Source organism: Solenopsis invicta, chromosome 5 (assembly GCF_016802725.1).
Source record: "Solenopsis invicta isolate M01_SB chromosome 5, UNIL_Sinv_3.0, whole genome shotgun sequence".
NCBI classification, from domain to species: Eukaryota; Metazoa; Arthropoda; class Insecta; order Hymenoptera; family Formicidae; genus Solenopsis; species Solenopsis invicta.
In genome coordinates this window covers 8,154,448-8,182,156 of record NC_052668.1, presented here as the reverse complement: position 1 = coordinate 8,182,156, position 27,709 = coordinate 8,154,448, and the positions used below count along the sequence as shown (strand labels likewise).

Here is a 27,709-nt window from a genome sequence, read left to right as displayed (position 1 = left end):
GTAATATTTTATATGTAATAATACTTCCAAACTATAATTTAACGGACGAACCTGGTTTAAGATTTAAAAAAATGCATGAATTAGAATGTTTTTTTTTTTGCTAAAATAAAACTAATTGCTTTCAAATTTTAAGGACGTTTTACTACAGGTATGAACTGTATAAAATAATTTTTTTAATAAATAGTTTTTGTTCACAAAATTAAGCATATTAGTATGCGCATAGCTGTTTTATTATGTACTTAGTAACGGTCGTACTTTTTGTCTGAAATAAAAAAACCAATTTTATGCTTTAATTTTATGTTATTATTTTTTACTTGAACTAAAAAGAATTAAAGAAAAAGCAAAATCTTACCATTAATCTGCTGTAACAGACCCATATAATATTTCTACTTCCTCGAAAAATTTGTTTTAAATGATTAATTCCACTCTACGAGCTGTTTGAACTTTCTTGAGCTGCTTAAGCTGCGACATCGCGGCCTCAGAAGTTGATCGTATATTTCGGCAAAATTCATGATGTGTATCAAATCTTAATTTTTAATAGATTTATCATCTTCAGCATATTGCTATATTCTATATTCTTTACTGAAGAGTATAGAATATAGCAATATACAGCGTCTTCACTCACCGAACTAGAGTTCGACTGACCGTTCACAACAATACGAAACATTGTTTCAAAAATCCCGTTTGCCCTTACTTCAACATTCAAATACACATTCAAACTCACAAATATAAACGCAGACTCATACATCATTCAATATTAAAAACATTTGCCGAGTTAAAAATTCCTAAAAAGGAGGAGCGCTTTACTTGCTCTTTTTGCTTGCTTGAATACCTACGTCATCTTGACCTTCTCGAGGCTGTAACTCGAGAAATACTTTGAATCGGTCTAATATTTTAAGAAAACAGTCTCAGGTAGCACTATACTATCAATTAAGATCACTTTTAAAATTTCAATTTTTTTGTTACCCTATAAACCAGGTTTTCCCCTTAAAAGTAATTTTACATTTTTTTTTTATTATCCTAGATAGCAATGCATTCGTGGCACAAAAAGAAAAATATTTATTACTACCAATGTTTTTTTGGTTGCAATTACGTTGCCATAATGGAGATGCTAATCCGTTTGTACAGGGCAACCTAAATACAACAGGAAGGAAACTGTTTATTAGGCAACTGAAGAACAATAGCGTACAGAACTTATTAATATCAAGTTTACAGTAACTTTTTATAAAGTCGCATTTGCGGCATGCCGGCAATATCTTAAGTAAAATCAGAAGTTGCTTGCCGCTTTTCTAAAAAAAAAGAAGACAACTTACAAGAAAAGTTCTCGAAATGTGCCTCGCCGATTTTAATAAAATTTATGGGTGTGTAGTATTCACTCACACCTTTACAGTAGTAAAGCCATTTGTTGCGAAACTTAGGCATTCTCGAGAAAATGACGATTAAATATTTCCAGCATCTATTAGTACCGTTTCAGAAGAACGATTGTCGCATAAGCGGCGTGGCGTGGGGTATTGGGATGTCGACTGGTATGCTTGGGGTCCCAGGTTCGATTCTCGCGGATGAGAATTTTTTTTTATTTAAATCTTATTTAATTTTTATACATAACTGTTAAACCGCGTTTAATTTTTTAATATATTTTATAAACAAACGAACGTCGTAAGATCTAGACCAAAAAAAATTATCTGTATTATGTTAGTCAAAGGTTTATTTTTGATACATAAATAAATCCATATACCTACGGAGCATGGAGAAGCTTTGAATCGCCTACAACTGCTCGGTAGACGCATAGAGACGATTCATGTAATCAGCTCAAACACTATAATACAGTTCGAATTTTGTTCCAGAACTATTTACATCATATTTTTATAAGTATAAATTAATGATTTAAGCAAAAAAAAATTGATTTTTTGCCTCAGGGGTGGTGTTACCCCTTAATCATCTTAATTTTTGTTCTCTTTAATATATAATTAAATAAAGAATAATATACTGTTTTGATCAATAAACAGCGAATTTATAAGACTGATATGCCCTGAATTTTCCAAATAAAAGGATTGATGAATTTACACTTACAGATTCTGGGCAGCGGCGCCTTCGGCACATCAAGATGCGTCTATCTGACAGCGGGCCATACCAGATATATCTTTAATTGCGGCGAGGGAACACAGCGGCTAGCATATGAGCACAAGTACAAGTTGATTAAGCTAGAGCATTTGTTTATTACATCAGCGACCTGGAACAACTTGGGCGGCATGCCGGGAATGCTGCTGACAATTCAGGATGCCGGAGTACCGAAGATTAACGTGCACGGACCTAAGGGAATGATGGAGATCTTTAACTCGATTAAAAGGATCGTTTTACTGCAGGCATTAAAGATCCACGAGGCCAATTGCGACGAATCGAAAGTATATGAAGACCCGGTGATGTCTGTTTCGTATGTCTCCATTGCAAAAGCAAACGAGCAAGAAGCACAGCCTATTAATATAAGAGAAGAAGTAGTCGATAATATCAATTATTACGATTATAAGATTAATTCAAATGGTAAGCGAGTATCTGATAAGTTAATGGAGATGGAGTCAAAGATACAGAAGCTCGAACAGAAGCCCAATATGAGGATATCGACGGTGATGTCTTATATTTGTAAATTGCATCCTCGCGCAGGCACGTTGAGCTTGGAAAAGTGTTTAGAGAAGGGAGTAAAACCTGGCCCCATACTTGGTCAACTTAAAGCGGGTATGGATGTTACTCTTCCTGACGGAACGATTGTTTTGAGCAAGGACGTTTGCTCGCCAGCGACGCCAGGTCCTACTTTTATAGGTATGTCAACAAAATATTTTATTCAAATTTTTATTTTAAAGAAATATTCTTGTACGATTTTCATATCTTTTTTTAGGATTTTTTTTTAATATGAAAATTATAAACTTGGAACTTACATATTTATTCTTTTATTTTTATTTTATTTATTAATATTCTTTAATTATTGATTACAAATTTACATCAGAAAAATTTTTCTTTAATGTAAAAATTATATTACAAAAAACTTAGCCCATTTTAAGCTATCCGCGTTCAGTCATCAATCATATAAAATTTTATAAATAATGTTAACATTAAAGAAAAATAGGTTTAGATCTTCAAATCCCCGCCAAAAGTAGATTTGACCTTCTAATGAAGTCATTTTATTCGTTCTCATCATCAGAGCTGTACAATACGATAAATATTGCTATACTCAGAAAGTATTCGTATGTTATTGGAAAGACAATTAGCATATCTCAGACATGATCATGAACACACAGTTATCAACTTATGTCCAAGGAGAGATGTAACAGATGTAAATCCGAAAATATTGACCATGAAATTGATATCAAATAATTTAACGCTTTTTATATAACTTTACATATTATTATCAATACTACTTCACGAAATTGCCATTTACAACTGAATTTATTGGTTTCTGCTCAATTACGGCATTATATCTCCATTTACTATCACGAAGGAAGATGTAATATCGAAGATATTCAAAAAAACTTCGGTATTATTGCGTTTCCGTTCATGTCTTGATGTACAAATTTCCATTAGATTTAAACATTGACAGTTCTGGCCAGTTTTCGCTTATGACTTTGAACATATAACTTTTATATTTTTTTGAACATGTAATTTTTATTATTGTTATGTTGAAAAGGGGCAAGTAAGCTTGAAGTTCATATGTTTATTGTACAGTGCAGTGCAATGATTTGTGCAGGTAAACAAATAAGTCTAGCGTATACTGTATATGCTAGACTTATTTGTTTACCCGCATGAATCATTGCACCGCACCGTACACACTAACAACCGTGCACAATAAGTGACAATTATATATCTTATTATTGACATCTACATTTGTGTTGCTTTTGATTGACTTGTTTTAACAAGTTAATAACGAAATTAGTTTTTTACTATTTTTTTTTTACATATGAAGAAAAATTGATTCGATTTGCTTCAGTCTATATTGATAAAATAAAATATAAGAAATATAAAAATAAAAACAATTAAACTTGAGTAAACGACTCTCGAGATTTAACAAACAATAGATACAGGCAAATAAGAGTCTAGCGCGATTAGTAAAATATGTAAACATATTTTTGGGTCTGGGAGACTTTTTCAACTTTGAGAAGCTATAACTTTGGTTCCAATCAATATTTTTTAACAATCTTTTTTTACATGAAAGTTCAGAATCTCAGAAATGTGATGATCTGACTGCATGATCGGCATTGTTGACAAATGATTTATTGTGAAGTTATAAAAGAAAAACCATTAAGCAAAAATGAGAAATTGTTCAAAATTTTTCCTTTAAAAAATCATATCTCCGCAACCAAAAAAACTTTTAAGGACTTTAAAATACGGCATTTTAAAACTAAAGAATTATACTTTCAAAAAAAATTATGGTATTGTCATTCCTTTTAAAAAGTATGATTATATAACAGAGAATATGAGGTATTTTTGGGTGTCTAAAAATCTATTTTTTTTTTAAATCATATCTTTGTAACAAAAAACTTGTAAGAACTTTATAATACGGCGTTTTAAAGCTGAAGAATCATACTTTTAAAAACATTATGTCATTGCCATTTCTATTAAAAAATATATTTACGTAACAAGGCGAATATGAGGTATTTTTGATTAACTCAAGATGTTTAAAATTGAAAATTGATGTGTTTGATAATATATATTTTGGACTCTACATAGAAATTTTCTTTTTCGTGGCACTATACTATTTTAACTTTAGACAGAGTAACAGATGCGTACCGATTTGTTTAAATGTGTTTTATTCAGTTTTTTTTTTACATAAGGTTACTTACAAAAATAATTTTATTTATACACTATATGCGCCCCTTGACCCTAACAAAACTTTGCTGCCGTGCCGTCCGAATTCTAGTTGAGTAAAAAAATTGATCAACCATATCAATCGAAAGAGATTTCAAACTTTTTTTACGTCCTGGTTCGAACCTCTTATCTTATTCCGTTTTTACACAGCAAGCGTTCGAAAATCTTCATGGAGTCTCTCAGACCCACGTTGTGTTTAAAGGTTAACTATCTAACTCTACATGTATTCATTTCTCACGATGGAGTTACTTATGTTTACTTCTCTTACGACCAGTGCCGCGTTTATAAAATTTACGCCCAGGGGCTTGTGATCTTCGAGCGCCCCAATCAAGCCTCCCTCTCCCAATGAATAAACAATAAGTAATTAACATTTTGAATATTTATTAAAAATGAAACACATTTAAGAACAAGAAAATAATTATATTAATTAAAAATGAAAAATTTTTTTATAATGTCACTTTACGGTTTTTTTTTCCGAAAATATTTTTATTACATCATCGAAGTTGAGTTTGGCTGAAAATTCCGATTTAATATTTAAAATAGAGAGATTGTTTAATTTTTCTTGGCCTAATGTTGACCTAAAAGCATTCTTTACTCTCTTCAATGCTGAAAATGATCGTTCGCCACTACTGTTCGTTAAAGCTAAACAAAGATATATCCTTATTGCTACTTCGACATTTGGGAAAGTAGCTTGAATTTTATTTTCACGTATTAACTTTAAATATGATACTGAAAGTGGAATATTGGAAGAAAATTCTTCATTTTGGATAAAGTATCTAAATTGAATGATTTCTTCAGTAAATTTGTCCTCCAAATCGCAATTATATATTTCCACTAGATTTTTTGCGCAAACTCTTAGTTGGTCATTTCCAAATTCAGAATAGAGTTGTAGTTTATTTAGAAATCCAAATGTTTCCGAATGATACTTATAGCTCGCCGCTCTTTTTTCGAGGGCGTTAATAAGATTGTCTAAAATTGCAAAATAAACTTTGATTTTCATTGAATTTCTGGCATCGAAGACAGTTTCAGCTTCTGCACCTTTGTCAAAGTGGCGCTTCCTTTTTCGATTGCTTCTCAAATTGTACTCTTCACAACCAGATTTTTCTATACCGCTTTTTTCGAAATTCAGAAAGTTTTCCGTTGCTCTAAGATTCAAGAGATAATTCTTTAAAGAATTATACAATTTTACCACAGTTTCCAAATCAATATTTACATTTTGCAAGCTTTTATTTGTAGCATTAAATTTTTGTAAAATGTCGTTCCAAATTTCACAAATAATCGCAATTTCCAGCTTATTCAATGAGTTGGCTAAAGATTGTGCTTCCACTCTAATTGTTTGTTTCTGACTATTATCAGTTATAAGCTCTTCTAAAGTGTTTCGAAAACAACTATATCCTAAAGATAAAGCTTTTGTAGCATCCGCTCTGACTGACCAACGTGTATCACTTAATCTTTTTGGAATCAAATTAGAGTCTGATGTCGATAAGTGTTTTTTCATAATCTCCCATCTAGCTGATGATCCAGAAAAAAATACACATATATTTTGCAAAAACAAAAAAATCTAGTGGCTTCTGGACAACAATCAGCTCCGCAGTTTACAACTAGATTTAAGGAATGCGCCGCACAAGGAAAATAGAAAGCCAATTTGTTTTTCTCTTTGAGCCGTGCCTGCAATCCACTATAATGTTCAGACATATTTGTGGCGTTGTCGTAAAATTGACCTCTGCAGTTTTGAAAATCAATATTTAAGTCTTCTAAAGTTTTCAAAACTGTAATACTCATTTGTTCTCCTTTGTGTCCAACATTTGGTTAAAAAAATAGAAAACGTTCTACATTACAACTATTGGCAGAAACATATCGGATAACAAAAGTTAATTGATCTACATTTTCGATATCTGGCGTAGAGTCAACAATTAGAGAAAAATCTTTTGCGTTTTTTATTTCTTGAACAATAGATTTCCTAACGTGTTCGCCTAAGATTTCAATAAATTCGTCACAGATCGTATTTGATAGATATGAAACATGTCCTCTATTTTTGTTTCCATATTGTGTAATATGAACCTTTAAAAAATCATCGTATTCCGCTAATAACTCCAAAGTTCCAAGAAAATTTCCATTGTGAGAATTAAAAAATTGCTCATTACTACCACGGAAAGCCAATCCACGCGAAGACAAAAATCTTACCACAGATAAAACTCTTTTTAATACCATACACCAATAATTTTTTTCTTCGTGAAATTGTGTTTCGAGAGCTGTATCTACACGCCCTTCGATTCTAGATCTTGTTAAAAACAATCCTACCGATTTTTGATGAGAAGAAGATATTTCGTGTTGAGCAATTCTCTCTTCATGTTTCCAATCTTTGAAATCTTTGTAGAAGCGATTTTTTTATTGCCAAAAAGTTTGCAATACATACAAAATATTTTCCCGCTTGAGAATATATCATCCAATCTCGTCTTTGAACTTCCCTATTTTTTAGTTTTCGAAAAAACATACTTTTTCTCGCATATCTTTTTTGAGTTCCAACAATAAGCGAAGCCGAAAAATCTAATGTATCTAAGTCTTGTTTTGGCTGATTTCTTAATATATAAGTAATAGATGCATGGTCTTCTTTCCATGTTTCCGGATCTTCAATGTTAATATGATTATCACTGATTTTAGTTTTTTCCAGTACCTTTAATGTATTAGATGTCGCGATATTGATAGTCAAAATGTTTGATTCGTTTTCGATCTCATTTTGTTCGGTCAGTTCCTCTACAATCATACTGTTAAGAAAGAAAGGGAAATAATAAATTTGTCGTTTGTCGTATAATAAATAAACCATGGAATCGTGAGATCAATTTAGTACTTTAACTGTTTAATCTTTAATTATTAATGTAGTATGTAGTTACCTAATAATTTACGAGTACGAGTATGTATGATAAAAATTAAACAGTAACTTACTTTTTTACATTACCTGAATTTTCGGTTTCAGACACACATGTATGCATAAAAAAATTCTCTAGTTTTAAAACTTTATCAAGCACTTCTTGTTTCTTCTTAGACTTTTCAGCATTTAATTTTCTTCTTGCACCGCCACTTAATTTTTTGTTAAACATCTTGTATTAATATTATTAATTGAGTATAAATGTTAATTAAATGCGTCTAAAATGAATAAGATGCAATACATTTGCCTACTATTAACACGCGTAGCAGTCTGCGATCTGCGACACATAAACAACTGACGGTTTTTCCTATCTATTGTTTTCTCGCCGATTCTGTTCTGTTTAAACAAAAACCGCGAGCCGCGAGTATAGGGGCGTGCCTAGCGAGCGTGCAACACGTGCATAGCATGTAGTCAGTCAAAGCTAGAGGCATCCGAAATCGAGATTCATTTAATTATATTTGGACGTAAAAAATTTACAAATGCAATGAAATCACAACTTCCAAAATCGCTCAAATCGCTGTATGATTAAAAAAGTTGCAGCGCCTTTGATGTTTCGGCGCCTCTGATGCTTCGGCGCCCAAGGGCTTAAGCCCCCAAAGCGCATACGTAAACGCGCTACTGCTTACGACTTACTTATTGTTTTGAGTAAGTTTGCTTGTTTGCGTATTTGTAATTGGACAGATCTGACGCTAAACGCTCAGTGAGTTAAATATTGGCGCTGTGGAAACATCACAGGACAACGAGGTGAATTGTTAATTTATCTGTTTAATTTAAAGTACCAAAGACTGATGTTATCTATTGCATTACTGGTTTTTGTCGACTACTTGGGTGAGTCATTAGACAATTGTTTATTAGGTGTACAACTTAATTCGGTCCGTTTTTTTTTGCTTGAAAAACGCATTTATTTGAACGATGAATTAATACCTTATTCAAAGTATTGACCATTGTTAGCCACTACTTTTTTCCATCTTTCTGGCAATTTATGGATTCCGTCGCGGAAGAAGCGTTTATTTTTTGAAACCAAGAATGAATCAAGCCAATTTTTAATACTCTGTTTTGAAATGAAGCGTATTCCAGTCAAAACGTTCTGCATCGATCGAAACAAATGGTAGTCGGAAGGGGCAAGGTCTGGGCTATAAGGCGAGTAAGCCAGAATTTTCTATCCGCTATTTTTCAAATTTAACCGAAACAGCAACATAAGGTCGAGCGTTGTCATGGTGAAAGATTATAGACTCGTGTCTAGTCGCATATTCTGGACGTTTTTCGGCTATAGCTCGCTTTAAACGGTTCAATTGTTGCCTGTAGAAGTTTCCCGTAATGGTTTGACCAGGTTTTAGCAGCTTATAGTGGATCACACTCTTCTGATTCCACCAAATACAGAGCATTACTTTGGCACCATGGATATTCGGCTTCGGCGTTGATGTTCCAGCTTAGCCGGGCTTTACATACGATTTTTTGCGTTTTGGGTTGTTGTAGTGAATCCATTTTTTGTCCCCGGTCATGATTTGATGCAGAAAAGACTTCTTTTTGTACCGTTCAAGCAACATTTTGGACATGCAAAATCGTCGTCCGATATCTCTCGGTTTCAATTTGTATAGGACCCAATTTCCTTGCTTTTGGATGTATCCCGCGGCTTTGAATCGTTTTGAAATAGCTTGTTGAGTAATTTCCAATGTTTTTACGAGCTTTTCTTGCGTTTGACACGAATCTTGATTGTGTAATGTTTCTAATTCTTTATCTTCAAACTTTTTTGGTTGACCCGAACGCTCTTTGTCTTTAACACTAAAATCATCACTTTAAATTTTCGAAACCATTCTCCGCAAGATTTATACGATGGTGCACATTTACCATACACTCCCACAAACATTTGATGCGCTTTAGCTGCATTTCTTTTCCAATTAAAACAGAAAATCAAAACATCCCGCAAATGATGCTTATTTGGAACGAAACTCGACATTTTCAACGCAGTAAAAATTAAACTTGTGCAAAACTCAAAGGCTTGTAAACAATATTTGGTTGACAGATGTTGACACTTCACGATACAGCAAAAACCAGCTGTCGCCATTTGTGGGGACTAGCCATAATAATTTTAATGTTCGTTAGGGCATTCGTTTAATGAGTACGCGGATTGTTAAATAACAACACAAATTTATTGATGAGAACCGAAATACATAGTGACGCAACTTAACACTACTTAACGCGAAGACGCGAAGACTAAACAAAAGCTGACGAGAGAGTGTGTGTAACCACGACTAACTCAGACAAGTGAGCAACGGCGCAAGCAGGCAACGAACGTGCATTGCTTCCCTAGACTCTAACTCACTAGGCGAGTAGAAGGGGAACCAACCAGTCGCCACACATTTATAGTACCTAGAGGCATCTTTTAAAAACGGACCGAACTAAGTTGTACCTAATAACATACTAGTGTATTTTGTGTAGATCATCGCATTATGGGGAAATCAAACCATCTCCTTTGACAGTACACAGTAGAAAAAGTTTTACTTTGGGACTGTAAACCGCTAGTGACTTATCTACATATTGAAGCGACCAAACAATTATTAATCTAATTTTGACATGTTGAAGATGACTCTAAAGCTGAATTGAAACGTACGGAAAATGTAGAAAACATTTAAGAATGCTGTAAATAAACATATCTGATTTTGCGCAACATTAAGCGCGCTGGACTCTCATTTGCTTGTATCTATTGTTTGTGATATAAAATAAGTCATATGTAAGTAAATGTAAAAATATTTACTTACTGCTTCAACATTTTTCTTGGTTTTTTTTTAAACCTTTGTTGCTCACCATATTCCCTTACCAACAAAGTTCTTTTTAGACGAGGTACAGACGCGTACAGCATGGCAACACGCGAAATTTACTTGGACACGAGTATCTCATGAGCGAGAGTAAGGGTTAATTTATACAAATGTGGTACTTGTCTGATTTATAACAAAGTTAAAATTTTGTTTAAACAACAAAATTTTGCAAAATACTGTAAAAAAATTCAAGTTTTTTTGCTTTTTTGAGATTTTTTTTAATTGAAATTTTTATTTGATTGTAGGTTACGTAAGAGAAGAAAATGATGTAAAAATTTTGAGTTAATTTGATAAAATTAAAAACTAGACGAGTTATGGTCACAATTTTGAAAAAAATGTGTTAATTTTGCAAACAGTTTAACTTTTACAATTTTCCTCTCTCTTCTTCCCCATTATTTCTTTTTTTGGTTCTTTTTGCTGTTTTTTTATATCTCTCACTCTTTTCCACCCCTCCTCCCTCACCCCTCTTTTTCTTTCTCTCCCGGTCCCTCCCCTCTTGCTCCCTCCCTCCCCCCACCCTTTCTCCGATCCCGCTCCTTTCTCTTTTTTTCTCTTTCTTCTGCTTTCCCCCCCGCTCTCTCCCCCGCGCTTTCCCCTCCCCCCTCTCTTCCCTCTTCTTTCCTCTGCTCTATTCCCCCGCTCCGCTTCCTGCCGCTCCACTTCCTGCCGCTCCACTCTCCCCCCACTTTGCTCTCTCCGCTCTCTTTCTCCGCTGTTTTTCTGCTCTCTCTCCCTCTTCCTCTCTCTTTCCCTTTTTCCTCCTCACCCTTTCCCTTTCACTGCTCTCCGCTTACCTCGCTCTCCGTTTTCCTCACTCTTTCTTCCCTCCTTCCCTGCCTCCTTCCCCTCTTTCCCCTTATCTCCTCTCTCCTCTTTCTCTCTTCCCTTCTCACACACCTACGCGCACGCGCGCCGCGCACACGCACGCGCACACACACGCACGCACACACGCACGCGCACACACACGCACGCACACACGCGCACGCACACACGCGCACGCACACACGCGCACGCACACACGCGCACGCACACACGCGCACGCACACACACACACACACACACACACACACACGCACGCACGCACGCACACACACACACACTTTTAGTCTCTCACTTTCAATTTATTTATTTATTACAAATTTAAATAATTAAAGAATGTTTAAAAAAGTAATCGAATTTTTGAAACCCAAAAGTGACAATGTCCTCAGAAATAAAGATAAATTTCTTAAACCCAGTTGCACGCAGATTGGCTTTAAGCGAGACGTAAACATGTGCCTGTCTTTATCTTCTTCTAAACAAAAACAGGAACTTTTAAGTCTTGCTTAAAGCCAAAATAACATTGGTTTAATCGGGTCTTACATGTTTTATTTCACATTTTACTTGTATACAGTTGTAGATTGTCCATCGGAGGATTATATAGAATCTTTCGTAAAGCATCCTGCTTTTGTGCATCATCAAATGGGAGTAGCAAATGAAGGCGATATACCATACTGCATTATTCATTTTACGCCACAAAACGTGATGGATGACTCTCGCTACATGAACTGGATGAGCAAATTCGGTGTCAGTACGCGTCATATAGTCGTGAATGAAGAGAACGAGTGCATGGGCACTGAAGCAGTACATAGACATCAACACAAACTCCATATGCTACATCCTGAGATATTCCCCTTTTTAAACGAGGAAAGCTTTAAAAAAAAAACGAGGGTGAGACAGTTATACATCAAACTTGTTCTTTAAGATGGTTCTTCAGTTTAAAGAAATAAAGACTTAAGATGTTAATTTTTTAGAAAAATCTGCAATTTTCAAAGAACTTATCGTTCTTTAAAATTATTTTTATAGAAGTTTATTAACACTTAAAGAAATTTTTAAAATTTTACTTTTAAGTTTACATTCTATTTTTTCTGCCAAAATTGCCTATTTTTACCTTGATAACACAAGAAATGTTAACAATTTAATAATAATAAATACGACATCAGTTTTGTAGGACTTACGAGTTTTTATTAAAATAATTAGTAGCAATATAAGACATTGAGCGAGTTGAAGCCGTCAAAACGGCTAGGTCAGCTTGCTGAGCGAGTAAACTTGATTGGTCCTTGCTTATGGATTCAATCAATCATTCAATCGCTCGATGAACAGGTCTAGTTGCTTTATTGGTTTGAATTTGCCCAATGTTTCATTCTAAATTGATGTGTGTTTAATCATCTTTTGAATTCTGTACTTTCAGTGAGCTAGATCCATATATAGTATTGCGTACAAATCATTATAAGCTATTTATTTTATATTTCTATTTAATATCTCAAATTTAATATTCAAAACTCAAGTGACTTTTTTTGTGATTTGTATAATTAAGAAACATTAAAAAACATGTATAAATTACTTAAATATCAAAGTTGCATTAAAATTTTTTGCAATTATGCATAAAATTTTAAATAAAATTCTTTGAAAATTCGGGATTTCTTAAAGTATTCTTTATAAAATATGAATAAACACTCTGCAAGAGGAGCCATGTGACTTTATTATATTTATATTTATTTTTTAACAAAAGAGCTTTTAATATTGCTATTATGAAAATAATAAACAATAGACGAAAGATGAGCAATAGAACGCTAATTTGTTCTTACTTAATTTTTTTTTTTTTATTGGCGTAGAAATAATTAAAAAAGAATTGTTTGTAATAATAATTAAAACATAATACAAACGCTATTGCTATTGTATTTTAATGTTTTACCAGTGTAACGTTTGTTCAAACCTGTATCATGCTACCATTTGACAATCCAACTTTTTGATCTTTTAAAGTTATTAGCTATATACAGTGGCGTAATAAGGGGGAGGGGAGGCAGTTCACCCCGGGCGTTTTCTTGGCAAGGCGCTAAAAATCAGCAGTATTCTTGGTACAAATAAAAATTTAGGATCAAAGATTTGTTTGTAAAAAGGCAAAAGGCCATAAATCAGAAATGCCCAACGTCCGGCCCGCGCAATTTGTTTTCAGTTTTTTTCTTTTTTCCGCGCTTAAGATAATCAAATTGCATAGAGACAAGGAAATTACCTTTTTTATGATTGATATTGCTTTGTGGCAAACAATTGCCCTCAGGTAAAAAATTTAATTTAATAGGGCGTATGACTTCCAGATGTTAATCATAAAAATTCTAACATTTGGTAGTCATAAAATTTCTTACATTTCCATTGTTGGACCATGTTCTAACTCGTTCGATTTGCAACGATTCAGAAGTGAAATCGTTGATCTGTACCAGGCAGATCTCACTTGACTGTTGATTTTTCAAGAATAAAGTAAACACAACAATTTTGTCTGCTGTATAATGCACATTTGCGGGTCAGATTTCTGCACTAGCATATTAGTTAACGTTCTACCGTTTCTAAAAAAGTTAAATCAGTAAGTATTAAAAACGCTTGTTATTTCTAAAGTAATATATTGTACAATAAAATCAAGAATATTTCTTAAACAGTATAGAGTATAGGTAAATTAAATAAATATCTTTATACATTAAGTTGCATCAATGCCAAGAAATTTGACAATAGCTTTACAAATTTTTCTGACCATGAGCGTGAGTATTGCCACTTGCGAACGAAGCTTTTCGAAGTTAAAACTTATTAAAACCTATCTGTGTTCAGCTGTGAATCAGATGCGATTAAATGAGCTTGCAATGCTGTCTATTGAACGAGATGCAACGAAAGAGATAGACTTCACAGATATTATTACAGAATTTGCAAATATCAAAGCCCGCAAGATTAAACTTGAACATTTTAATATTTTAACATGTTTTTATTGTTTTTCATTTATTAAAATGATTCAAATTATTAAAAACAATTGTAGTTTCTTTTAAATTAATTTACTAAAAATTTTTAATTTGTTTATTTAGAAAAATATTTATATTTATTGTTTAAATATTTAATTGCTAGAACATTGAAAGAGAAGAAATAAAATGTAAAATAAAGGTATTGCTTAAGAAATTGTAAAATATAATTAGTTTCTATTAATGTAATAAAGAAGACATAGGGCGGCAGGAAGAGAGGACCACCCCAGGCGTTGTAATCCCTTACTACGCCACTGGCTATATGCAAAAGTTTTAGCCCTTTTTTCAGTCCTCTAATGTAATTTAAATTTAAATATTTTTTTGTTGTTTTGTGCTTTTGTAAGATTGATATTGAACATTTTAAAACGTCATTCATTATGATTTGTTTATGATTCATTATGATAGTACACAAAACGTTAAAAATAACAGTTGATACAATGAGCGGCAAAACTTTATATTCGACACTGCATTTGATTTGAATTCCAGCGAGGAAAAAATGTTGCTAAAATGCATGTGAAACCATTTGCTCTCCTTTTGGGGAAAATATTGTGTCTTTTAATACAAGCAAATATGGGTTTCATTACTTTAAAGGACTGCTAAGGAGTGCTACAATGGATGGAATAGATTGTTTATCCAAAGTTACGAAGTCAGAAGAATGCACCGTATGCGGAAAAACTTCTTAGCTTAAGTTAGAGATAGTTTCAAACATAAGTTAAGCAGGCCTATGTCAGTCATAGCTATTCTTTGTGCTGAGTAATAACTTTTATACTTACTTTTATAATCTCTGGGTTATTCAAACCGCATATTCGTCAGGCGAATTATAAAATCAGTGAATTATAAAAATTAAAAATTATTATTCAGCACAAAGAATTGCTGTGACTGATATAGGCCTGCTAAACTTAAGTTTAAAACTATCATTAACTTAAGCTGGAAAGTTTTTTCCCATATGGCGCACTCCTTTAGCAGAACAGCCCTTTCAAAATATAGCAGAAATACGAAAATGACTCAATGAATTCATTGCTTCCAAACCGATATTCTTCTTTCGCAAAAAAAGTTTACCAAAAGTTAATTTGAGAAAGATAGCAGAAGATTATAGAAATTGAGAAAAAATATTTTTTAAATTGATTTATACTTATTGCATTATATGATAAACAAACAGAAATTTGAAAAAAGGATTAATACTTTTGCATCCACCTAATATTTTTTTCGGACCTTTTAAAAAGTAAAAAATTTTTAATAAAAATTAGAAAACTTTTAAGCATTGATTCAATTTTTTTTATATTATTTATTAGAGGGCCGATCGAAAACTAACATTTGAATAAAGAATAAAATAAAAATAATTTGTTTTTTTCTAATAATGACGGCAATCACCATGAAAACGATATTTTACGGTATGACCTGTGTGTCCCTTTGTGTTTTATATAATTTTTAATAAAAAGTTTTACAAAAATTTATGGTGTTACTTCAAGATGAATAAATGCAAATAAAAAAATATCTTTGTTTAATTATTTTAAACATAAAATTAGTTCTAAAAAATTTCTTTAAAAACGGATCTTCACATTATAATACTTTAAATTAAAAAACTGTAAGAAGCATCCGAAAATCACTTTGTCCTCTACAGATTAAACTTTATTCTATTTTATAAATACAGTTTTTCAAAATTTTCATATTTTTGTGATTAAATCACTTAAAGTTCTTCTCAGGATTCAAAGAGGCTATATTTTAAAAAATTAATGTAAGTTAAAATTATTTTAAGATAAAGAAAACTAAGGGGTTACCGTAACAGTCAATAAATAAGGAATAAATAAGAAAAAAATGAAATTGAACCAATAAGCAAGTAAAATAAAACCAATTAACAAATAAAAACGACTTAATATAATTACATTGTTTTAAAGTAAAAAATATTTTAATGAAATCTGTATGAGAATTGGATAACAAGTATCAATTTGCAATTTATTATTTTAAAGTTTTCTTAAATAGGTTATTAGTGATTGTTCAGCAATTGGTATAGTAACCATACCAGTAAAATTGTCAAATATAATGACATATGACTATGTGTAGTGAATGTAGTGATATATAATTATTAAATATTACGTGATATACGAAATTTGTCTCTGCATAATTATAATTGTAACTATAATTGTCTACACAATAATGTTTTTTCATATAATATCATGCTTTGTATTAGATACACATGCATGCTTTGAAGTTCGTATGCTACTAAGATAAGCGTTTTCAAAAATACTATATATAACCAAATAATGACATTCATACATGATTATACATGAAAAGTTTTACCCGAGTACACAATCAAAATATTTAAAAAATTAGGAAAAATCTATATTAATTATTAACTTATACCCAAAATTAAATTAAGTCCTTATGGAAAAATTGGAGAACCTTTTTACTCTTAGAAGTATCTAGGAATTTTTAAACAAATGTATGTAAATACAAGTTCTTTTTTTTTAGATGGAAGATCTGCCAATTATACATCGTCCAAGGACGCATCACACTGTCCATTTGCAGCCACAATTGCGATTCGACACAGAAAACGAGATATCACTACATCCAAAGGAGTATGTGAACGAGGTTATCGAAATCGATGGCATTTTGGACGCGTTAGCGGAATTGCAGACGAATATCAATGCCCGAACGAAGTTGCTGTCTGTTGACGAGTACCCGAAGATCGTCATGTTGGGCACCGGTTCTAGTATTCCGAGTAAAGTTAGAAACACAAGTGGCATACTTTTGCGAGTGGATCGAGACCATAGTATACTATTGGATTGTGGGGAGGGCACGTTTGGACAGATAGTTAAGAATTATGGGAAGTCTGAGACACCAAACATCATAAAAACAATCAAGGTATGCGAATAGAGCATTAACGTTTTTGTTTTTTCTTTTTTATTAATTCTCTAAAGGCAGTTTTTGCAATATTCGAATTTAAAATATAAGGAATTACACATTGTAATGAAAACTTGAAATAAATTGATGAACTATTAAAGGACAAAAAATAAACAAATAAAAAGGATGTTATAAATAAATAGAATATTATATACTTATTGTAAATAGAATATTATGATTACTATAAATGAAAAAATATAAATAGAATATTATAGTACTAAATAAAAAAATAAATAAAAAGTTGTACGTTTCGACTATAATACAAAGTTTTCAACTTCAGCAATAAATAAATAAATAAATAAATAAATAGTACTAGATAAATATAATTGAAATGATGGATATTTATATTGTTGTCAAGCGAAACCGAGTAAAACAGCCAACTCGTATTGAGTTTGATCTATTAGATTAGTAGTTAACATAAGATCAAACCGTTACAATAAAAATGTATATTATAAAAATTGTAAAATTGCAGGTCTATAAAAACTGAGTAGAAAAAAATATCCATAATTAATTCTTCATTTCATAACGAGAATAGAATTGAAAGTTATACAATGATGTCGAAAAAGCATGGTGAAAAAAACGTGATAAAATAGACATCTATAAATCTAAAGTGAAGAATAATATAAATGTAAAAAGTGAAATTTGAACTGATCCAATATATTATACAGAGAACTTACTTAATTTTTCTAATTGACCGAACTAGATTATACGAAGCTGTTGTGCTCAGTCATTTGCTTTTGGAATTCTAATTATCACGGAAATTAGCGAGTGACTGACGAGATACAATTCATTAATATAAATAAATGATACAATGTAATCAAGGCCGAAAAATATAAATTGTTGCTGATGTATTTAAGATTCGAATTTCACAAGTTTTTCTAGTAAACTAAAATAGAATCTTTCGAGTTTTTTGTGCCAATTAAAAATTTAAACCTTTTTTTTATTTGTTTATACAAGGTGAGTCATTCTAATTGGCGCACGCAAATAACTTTTTTAGAATACATTGTATATAAAAATGTTTTTTACAAAAGTTGTAGGATTTCAAAAGATCTATTTACTGATCTTATTAGTTTGACCTTGGATGGCGTCGCCAAGGTCAGATAGAAATCACATTATCTTTTTTAAATGGAACACCCTATTTTTGATTCCAGAATCTAATAGCTGGTATCAAGAGCTTCCTAAAACACTATACATACGTTTATTTTTGTTAAGTATTTTCCGAGTTATGAGATTTGAAAGTTACAGTACATTGTAACTTTCAAGCCTCACAACTCGAAAAATACTTAATGAAAAATAACTTACAAATATGTTATTGGACCGATAGTGTAACAACACAATGATAGTAAGAAAGCCTTCATCGGTCGTAGCTAGGTCTTAGTGCTTTTATTTTTATTTATGTGATTTTATATACTTCTCCGAATTCAACCAGAATGTGCGCTGAATTAATTTTCGGTCATAACACAGCATGTCGAATAAGAATTAGTAATATCATTATTTATATTAAATTAATTAATTTAATATAATATTTGATGCTGATTTGCATCTATATACCCATTCCCCCCTGAAAAAAACTGTAAGAAATTTATTGCGAAATATCACTGTGCCCCAGTGGTCGAGGTGGTAAGACACCGGGACCGGAGATTCCGGAGGTGCCAGGTTCGAACCCTGGGTGTTATTTTTCGCAATAAATTTCTTACAGTTTTTTCAGGGGGAAATGGGTATATAGATGCAAATCAGCATCAAGTATTATATTAAATTAATTAATTTAATATAAATAGTGATATTACTAATTCTTATTCGACATGCAGTGTTATGACCGAAAATTAATTCGGCGCACATTCTGGTTGAATTCAAAGAAGTATATAAAATAACATAAATAAAAATAAAAGCACTAAGACCTAGCTACGACCGATGAAGGCTTTCTTACTATCATTGAAAAATAACTTCTTCGTAGTGTTTTGAAAAGTTCTCGAAATCGAATACAAGAAAATGCAAAAAAAGATATAGAATGTTAGGGAAGTACCGGTACCGCTTAATTAGAGAACTACCGATACTTTAACATTCTATATCTATATAAGATTTGAAATCCTACAACTTTTGTAGAAAACTTTTATGTACAACGCATTCTAAAACAGTTATTTGCTTGCGCTGATTACAATGACTCACCCTGTATGTACCATTTCAGAAATAATTCTTTTGTAAAATTTTGGCTTCAAATCTAATTTCAATTTTAAATTGAATAAATAATGGAAAACAATATATACAAAAGTCACAAAGTTACAAAACAATGAGTATATTGTATGTAAAAAGAAGTAAAACTCTAAACAGAATTAAAGAATAAAGTGTAGAATCATGTAAATTGAAACTTACAAGTAAAGTCAAGGAAGTGTTCGCCTCAAATTTAAACAAGCTTTTAATATGTTGTAGTACAGATAAAAATAAGGGACATGTATTTTTTTATACGTGCCCAATCTCAATTTTAGGGGGTAAAGCACTCTTTTGAAATAAATCGGTTTTTTTTTTGAAGTGTATATTGTTTAACTATAAGGGATAGAGAAAAATGTTCTAAATGAAAGTTGAATGACTCGAAAAGTACTTTATAACAGCGAAAAAAATTTTTTTTTATTTTTTTTACAAAGTGGAAATAACTTTCCTTGTTAGTAATTCATATAAATCAAAAACAGGTATTATAAATTTATTCTGATCAGTTCTACTTTTGCATAGTTTTCTTATGGATTGCAATTTTTATTGAAGAAAAGTAAATAAAGTAATCGATTTAAGGAGTTACATATATCTAGGTGGGTAAAAAAACTGATTTTTTAGTTTTTCCATTTTTATAGTATGATATCTTAAGAATATTTTCTTTTTTTATAGTATGATATCTTGACCCTTAAACACATCGATCCTGTAAAATAGGGAAACACATTTTTGGGTCTGGAAGACTTTTTCAAATTTAAGAAACTATAACTTTGATTACAATCAATATTTTTCTACGATTTTTTTTTAAACAAAAGTTCAAAATCTCAGGAGTGTGACTACACAATCGGCATTACCGAAAAATAATTTATTGTGAAGTTATAAAAAAAAACCATTAAGCAGAAATGAGAAATTGGTCAAAAACCCACTTTTTTTTCAAAAAATCATATCTTTGCAACAAAAAACGTTTAAGGATTTTCAAATACGGCGTTTTAAAGCTAAAGATTCACACTTTTAAAATAAAATTTGGCAAAATCATTCCTTTTAAAAAGTATAATTATGTAACATGGAGAATATAAGGTATTTTTGGGCATCTAAAAATCCACTTAAAAAAAAATCATATTTTTGCAACAAAAAATTTTGAAGAACTTTACAATACGGCGTTTTAAAGCTAAAGATTCATACTTTCAAAAAAAAATTATATTATTGTCATTTTTATTACAAAATTGTACTTATGTAACAAGGCGAATATGAGGTATTTTTTATTAAATCGTGTCAAAAATTGAAAATTGATGTGTTTCATAATATATTTCGGAAAAACTCCTTTTTCTACAGCATTTCATAGTATTCCAACTTTAAACAGAGTATATGCGAGTAACATCTGCAAACCAATCTGTTCGAACGTATTTTGTCCAGCTTTTTTAGGTAAAATACAAAAAAAGTTTCACTTACACACTATATAGGTCGCATTGACCCTAACAAAACTTTGCTGCCGTGCCGTTCGAATTCTAGTTGACCAAAAAAGTTGATCAATCATATGAATCGAAAGAGAAGATTTCAAACTTTTTTTACGTCTTGGTCCGAACCTCCTATCTCATTCCATCTTCACATAGCAAGTGTTCAAAACTTTGTATGGGGTCTCTCAGACCCACTTACGTGTTTAAGGGTTAAGAAAGTTTCAACTTGAAATATGTAAAAATAAAAAAGTTACAGCGTTTTACAGAGATAGCCATATACCGGGTTAAACATAAACTTTAAACGCGTTTTTCTCGAAATCGTGTTTTTCAAATCGGTACTAGAAATATTACGAAAATGAGTGGATATATCGAGTTCAGATTTTTTTTCTATTTATTCAGCATGAAAATATGTAGTTGTTGTCGTAGAGGAGTGTTTTTTACAGCCAAAAAACCAATTTAATTTTAGGCAATAATGTGAACTCTTAAATTCAGAAAAGCGCTATAATTTTGCAATAAACGCGAATTTGAAAAATTGACTACGACGAAGACTAAATTTAACTACATATTTTAAAAGTATAAATCATTTTTGTGTTATGGATGAATCGTATAGATTCTACAGCTGGTACCGCAAACAGCTATAGCAGCTAACATATCTAACGCCAAAGGCAATATCTCTAATTTTCTAATATTTTTTAAATAAAAAAATTATATTTTATTAACAAAACTATATGTAAAACATTAGTACAAACCCCGACTTACTATCTTTAATATGTTCAGAGAAAAAAAATTCATGAATATAAGGCTATTTGATGCCTCTAGGCATATGTAACCCATTAAGTACACTCTGCAAAAAAACTTGAATGAATCAGTTATTTGATTTGTATTTCAGGCAGTATATGTATCGCACATGCACGCGGACCATCACATTGGATTGATCGGACTGTTAAATGAGAGAGCAAAGGTCACGAAAGATAGTTTGTATTTGTTTGCGCCTCCACAGATCTACATGTTCCTACAAATGTATCATATGTGTTTCGAGAGCATCCTACATCGAATCACACTGATTTCAAATAGCGAGTTCTTTATGGACAAGCATAATCCCGAGTTGCATGTATATAGGAATATGTACAATGCACTGAATATACAAGCTGTGAAGACAGTGTTTGTGAAGCATTGTCCTTATTCTTACGGCGTTTCCGTGACGCTCTGCAATGGAAAGAAAATAGTATATAGGTGAGTATAGTAATCTCATAAATTTTTCTTTAATTTTTAATTATTGTTTAAATTTTTAACCGATTTTTTAATGTTTAACTTTCAATTTTAATTTATTATATAATTTTACTGTCATTTACGTGTTATAGAAATTATATTTTAGATAATGATTAAAAAAGACTAAATCGGAATATTTTATTTTTATAATAAATTGTTTATCTTGTTTAAATTTTAACTTTTCATGTTCATTTATTGACTTCGCTTTTTCATTGAACTCGTAAGTAAACTTTCTTACAAGTCTTGATTATCTACTTCACTATCTGTGCCCGTGCGTGTACGTATGCGTCTGTATTTTTAAATTATTTTATAACTTAGTTACAAGTAGATTTTCTGACGCAACACATATTATGGACAATATATTTTTAGCAGGTTTGGGTAATTAGTTAATTTGAAAGTTAAATAAAATTAATTTTTTAAGGAGGATCTCTTATAGATGCTTCTTACCATCAATAAATCATTTTAATTTGTGATATTACAGCTTTATATAATAACTGTGTTATAAAACCGAATATGCAGTGCACAGTTTACATAAACTGAAGATTGTAAAAATTTACACAAAATTTATTATTAGGCACTAAAATCCAATATACGTTTTTCCATGTTTGACATTTTATGTTTGACATCGGTCTTAATTTCACTTATTGTAAAATAATAACGTTAAAAAATATTCAATTATTTATTTTAAACATTAATTTTTTTCTAAAAAAATTGTCCTTAAAAATGTTAATATTTTTTTGCTTCTAAAATTTTGAACATTAGGCAATGTCGGATTTTGTTACTTTAGAGAGCAATAAAGCTTTTTACAAGCCTCTGTGATAATTAAAAAAAAAATAGTGATTAAATTTTCTTGAAATAATGCTTCTATTAATATTTAATTATTATTTGCAATATGTATTTTACGTTTATGCATAAGTACAATTACTTTTAAAGTATTTAAATCAAATAATTTCTTTCTAGAAAACTATTTTTTCATTATTTTATATAATGTTTATTTAAAATAAAATGTAAAATTTATAATATATTTATATTGCAATTATTTTTTATTTTAGCCATTCCAAGTAAAATTAGTTAAAAACTATAATAATTATAATTAAATAAAATAATTATAATTATAATTATTTTATTTTATTTAAAAAAACTCATTTTTTTAATTGATAAACTTAAACTTGAATTTTAAATTTTTAATTAATTGTAGTTTATGTAACTCTAAGTGCATCCTAGTGATGAATCGCGAGATGCTCAATTTGAACTTAAGAACAAAAAAATTTTTAATTAACATAATCATGTTATACAATAAAAATAATCCTTTTTTAGTAGCTCAAAATATGCAAAAACAAAATATTAAGGTGACTAAAACAAGCTCAAGTCAAACAATGTAAAGATAGAAAATTGTAATTAATCTAAATAACCTAAACATAAAATCACATATATATACGTGTTTCAGACTTGTACAAAATAAATTGTATTAATTGTGACTCTTGCGTAGAACAATAAAAAATTAAAAACTAGACTAAAAAAACACATTAATAGTATAAAATTAGTGCCGTCCAAACACACTTTAATAATAGATCATAGAATGTCACACAATCACATATTTTATTGGGATAAAGTAATGATATTGGACAGAGAATCCATTTATCACAAAAATTTAGTTATGAAATGATCCATATCAAGGAACAAAGAAATGAAATTAATCTCAATAAAGACACATACTGAACTTTTAAATGATATTTTTACTTTAATATTCTAGATTTATTAAAATAAATAACGGATTTGTTTGTTTGTAGAAACAAATAATTGATTTTAAATTTTGTGTATGCATGCGTGCGTGCGTGCGTGCGTGCGTGCGTACAGTGTCTGTGTATCTTTACATAAACAATAAACTACGTTGTATCGACGAGTGTTCAATCAAAATATAAACATTACTGCACTTACAATTAGCCACGCACAGAAATATTGCGTCCCTTGACTCACATCATTTTTCTTTTGATACTCATTAACTTGTAAGTCTTGTTACTTTGTTCTCTATATTAATTGATAATTATTGTATCTGCATATCTATATAAAAAAATTTTTGTTCAATTCTTTATATAGAACAATTTAATTCTTTACATAGAACAATTTAATTCTTGCAACATAATAAAAGATTGATAATATAACTTTTGAAGATCGATACATCTATTAGGTGCTTTCTTCTGAGAACAGAATTGAGAACAAGAGAGCAGTGAAAACAAGATTTTATCTCAGATTAGTGGTATTCTATTTAAGCGACATATTATGCGCATTCGAATTTTATTTTATATCTGCACATTGGATGGGTCATTAATCTTTGTAACATACTGAAAATTTATACTATAATATAAGTATTATAATTTTAATATTTATTTGTTTTTAAGTTTAAGTTGAATATCTTGCGATTTATTCTTGTATTCACACATGAAAAAAAGTTTTCTGTAAAGCCAATTTGAAGAATATATCATTTATACATACTTAACCGAATAAGAATGGTTGAAAAAATTACAATTTTGAATCGTTTGTATTTTGTACGAAGAATTTTGTGCACTTGAAAATCGGTTTAGTTCAAATTATTAACTAAGTTAATTTTATAACTTTAATTTATTATTAAAAGTTAAGAAAAAATAACTAACTCAACTTTGATGTTAAGTGGTGACACTATGCCCTGTGAGGATCTTGTAAAACTTGGTAAATCTTGTGATTTACTCATTCACGAAGCAACAATGGAAGACGATCTGATAGAAGAGGCGAGACTAAAATATCACTCGACAGTTTCACAAGCCATAAAGGCGGGCGAGCAGATGGAGTCAAAGTTCACACTGTTGACGCACTTCAGCCAGCGTTATTCGGTCATACCTCACCTACCGGACAATAAAAACGGCCCTAAGTTGGACAACGTCGGCATTGCATACGATAATATGCATATTAGCTTGTCACAACTGCCGCTGTTACCTTTGATGTATCCGACATTGAAAATCATGTTCAACAAGCATTACCTAGAGATAGAGGATCGAGCTGCTAAAAGACAACGGATGACAGCCGAATAAATGTTTTATACAATGTAAATTGTTATAACAACTTCAGCCTTACTGACATTCGACACAGAAACATCTCTGTTGTTATTTATAAGTGAGCATTTTTGAAAAATATTCAATGAGTATATAGCGCTGGATTTAACTGATTGTTAAAAGTTTACTCAAAACCCATTAAATCTATCTGACTAAATCAGCAAGATTTAGAAAAAAAACAATTGAAAGTAGGATTGAACCACAAAAACATTTTTTTATATAAAAAGCGCATTACAAGAATTAGTTTATTTATAACTAATTTATAAATAATTTATAACTGTCATAAATAAATTATTAAATATTGTTTGGAAAGGAAAATAAACTAAGCTAATTGATTTTATGGGAAAAGTTTTAAAAGAAACACGCATAACTTTTTTTAGGTTGTTAATGCAAAAAAAATTAATTTTTAAGCTTTAATGGGTTAATTTTTAACGCGATTTTTATAAAATCGTTTAAACTTATCTATAAACAAAGATGACGCGCATCTCTTACAAGTACTTGTATAAAACAGCTAAAAGTTTAATAATTGAAGGGCGTTTTCGAGCAAGAGACATACCATTTTATTCTTGTTTAACATCAACAAACAACAAAAGAAATAATTTATGTTTCACTGTGTCCTTCTCTTACTAGAAAATACCCCAAAAAACAATTTCTTACTAAAATTGAGCACAACAGACATAAATCATTCTTTATATATCGTTCTGTACATACACAATCTTGTATATATGTATAATCGGTTTGTGAAAGGAACATTTGTGGCTGAGGAAATAATTTAGTGAGACACAATCTTGACCAATAAAAAATTTTTCTTATTACATCCTTTAATTTATTACATCCATTGTTCTTAATACGGTTATATCATGAAAAAGTAGTAAAAAAAGATTGTTGCTTACACAAGTATATTTAAGGTAATTGAAGTAATACATATATTGTCGTCCCTAAATCGAGACAACTCGAGATATCTGAGCAACTTGTGTAAAAAAAATAAAATATTCAACATATATTTTTTACGCACGTTTCACATCGTAGACACGTGTGTTTTGTTTTCGTTTAGAATTAAGTGGCATGAGGCGTACGTATAATACCATGCTACGATTATCATAATTAGTATAATGATCTTGAAAAGACGAACATATTTACATGAGACTGACGAACCTTAATGTCTCTCTCCCTCTCTTTCTTGAAATGGTCTATAAAGAATCAACTCTTATACTTCGTAAATATGCCTGTGCAGCACAGGGTATGTATAATATTTCAATAATATCGTAGAAGCGTTGTAAAGTAGCTGCAACATTATATGTTCTGTACTGTTTGGATTATTTTATTAATGCATGAAACATTCCAGCAATACTGCTGGAATGCTGCATGCTATTTTGGTACCTAAATCATGAAATAATCCTTGACAATTTAGAAAGAGATACTGCAATATTGCTAGGATATATTTTTGGAATTGTTACGTTGCATAATGTCTCTGAGAGATCTTTACACGGAGACATGCAGCAACGTCAAAATATTTAATCGCAAAAGTCTGAAATATTACGGAAATGTCGAAAGTTTCGATGAGATTGTTGCAATGTTTTCTTTAGTTTCATTTGCAATATATTTGTCTCTCATGGGAAAAAAGTATGTACAAATATTTATAATTATATGCTAATTATAAACATTTAAAAATACGAATTCAAGGTACATAAATCGACGATTTGCTTTTTCTAATAAAAAAAAGTTATAATCAGTCATTACAATAAGAAAATACACACGTTTCTTTTATGTTCGAAAGATAACCTATGCAATATTTTACCATAATTTTTTGTTAGCTTATATCTATGTTATTAGAAAAAACACTGCAAATAGGATTTCAAACATAAAGTTTCAATCAAGAATGATTGCAAAATTACTGCAATTGTAACATTTTAAACAAAAATGGTCTCAGAGACATTACAAATATGATAATATAGAATTGAGACATTGAAATATTTCTACAACATAACTAAAATCTTCTGTATTATCAAGGATTCTAGCGATTTTGCTCGTCATTACGAAAGGGAGTGAAGAGAGCGAGATGATATCCACCTTACTGCTAAAGAAGGTGTAACATCCGTTAAAGTCATCGACATTCTCGATGATCGTTAAAAATAAGAAAAAAAAGAACGAGAAGCGAATCCGTATGCTGCAAATCTTTCCACCACCAAGCCTTAATTAGACATATTTTATTTTTATTTAACATAGCGCGATAGGCTAGTATATGTGAAACAGGATAATACAGTGAAAGTGTGTGGAGTGCGTCTCGTGTTAAACGAGGTTTTTTCTAACTTATAATCTTAAAGGATGTGTCTCAGTAATGAAATTTAAGAAGTTGATGCGGATCTAATCAGAATGCAACGATTGAATA

At 30.8% G+C, this 27,709-nt stretch overlaps 1 protein-coding gene across 3 annotated transcripts in view; it reads left to right on the top strand.

Moving 5' to 3' along the window:
- The window catches only part of LOC105202936 (ribonuclease Z, mitochondrial), a 38,419-nt gene extending 12,284 nt beyond the window's left edge, over positions 1-26,135 (top strand). For 2 of the 3 annotated variants that reach the window (XM_011171630.3, XM_039449011.1), the window contains exons 2-6: positions 2,073-2,814; positions 11,987-12,303; positions 16,881-17,273; positions 21,855-22,198; positions 24,903-26,135. In XM_011171630.3, the coding sequence (XP_011169932.2) occupies positions 2,073-2,814; positions 11,987-12,303; positions 16,881-17,273; positions 21,855-22,198; positions 24,903-25,299 (2,193 nt within the window). In that variant the 3' untranslated portion in view covers positions 25,300-26,135. Of the gene's footprint in view, positions 1-2,072; positions 2,815-11,986; positions 12,304-16,880; positions 17,274-21,854; positions 22,199-22,459; positions 23,259-24,902 lie in introns of those variants that run through there. The other variant, XM_039449010.1, reaches the window with a different exon arrangement.
- The last annotated feature ends 1,574 nt before the right edge of the window (positions 26,136-27,709 follow it).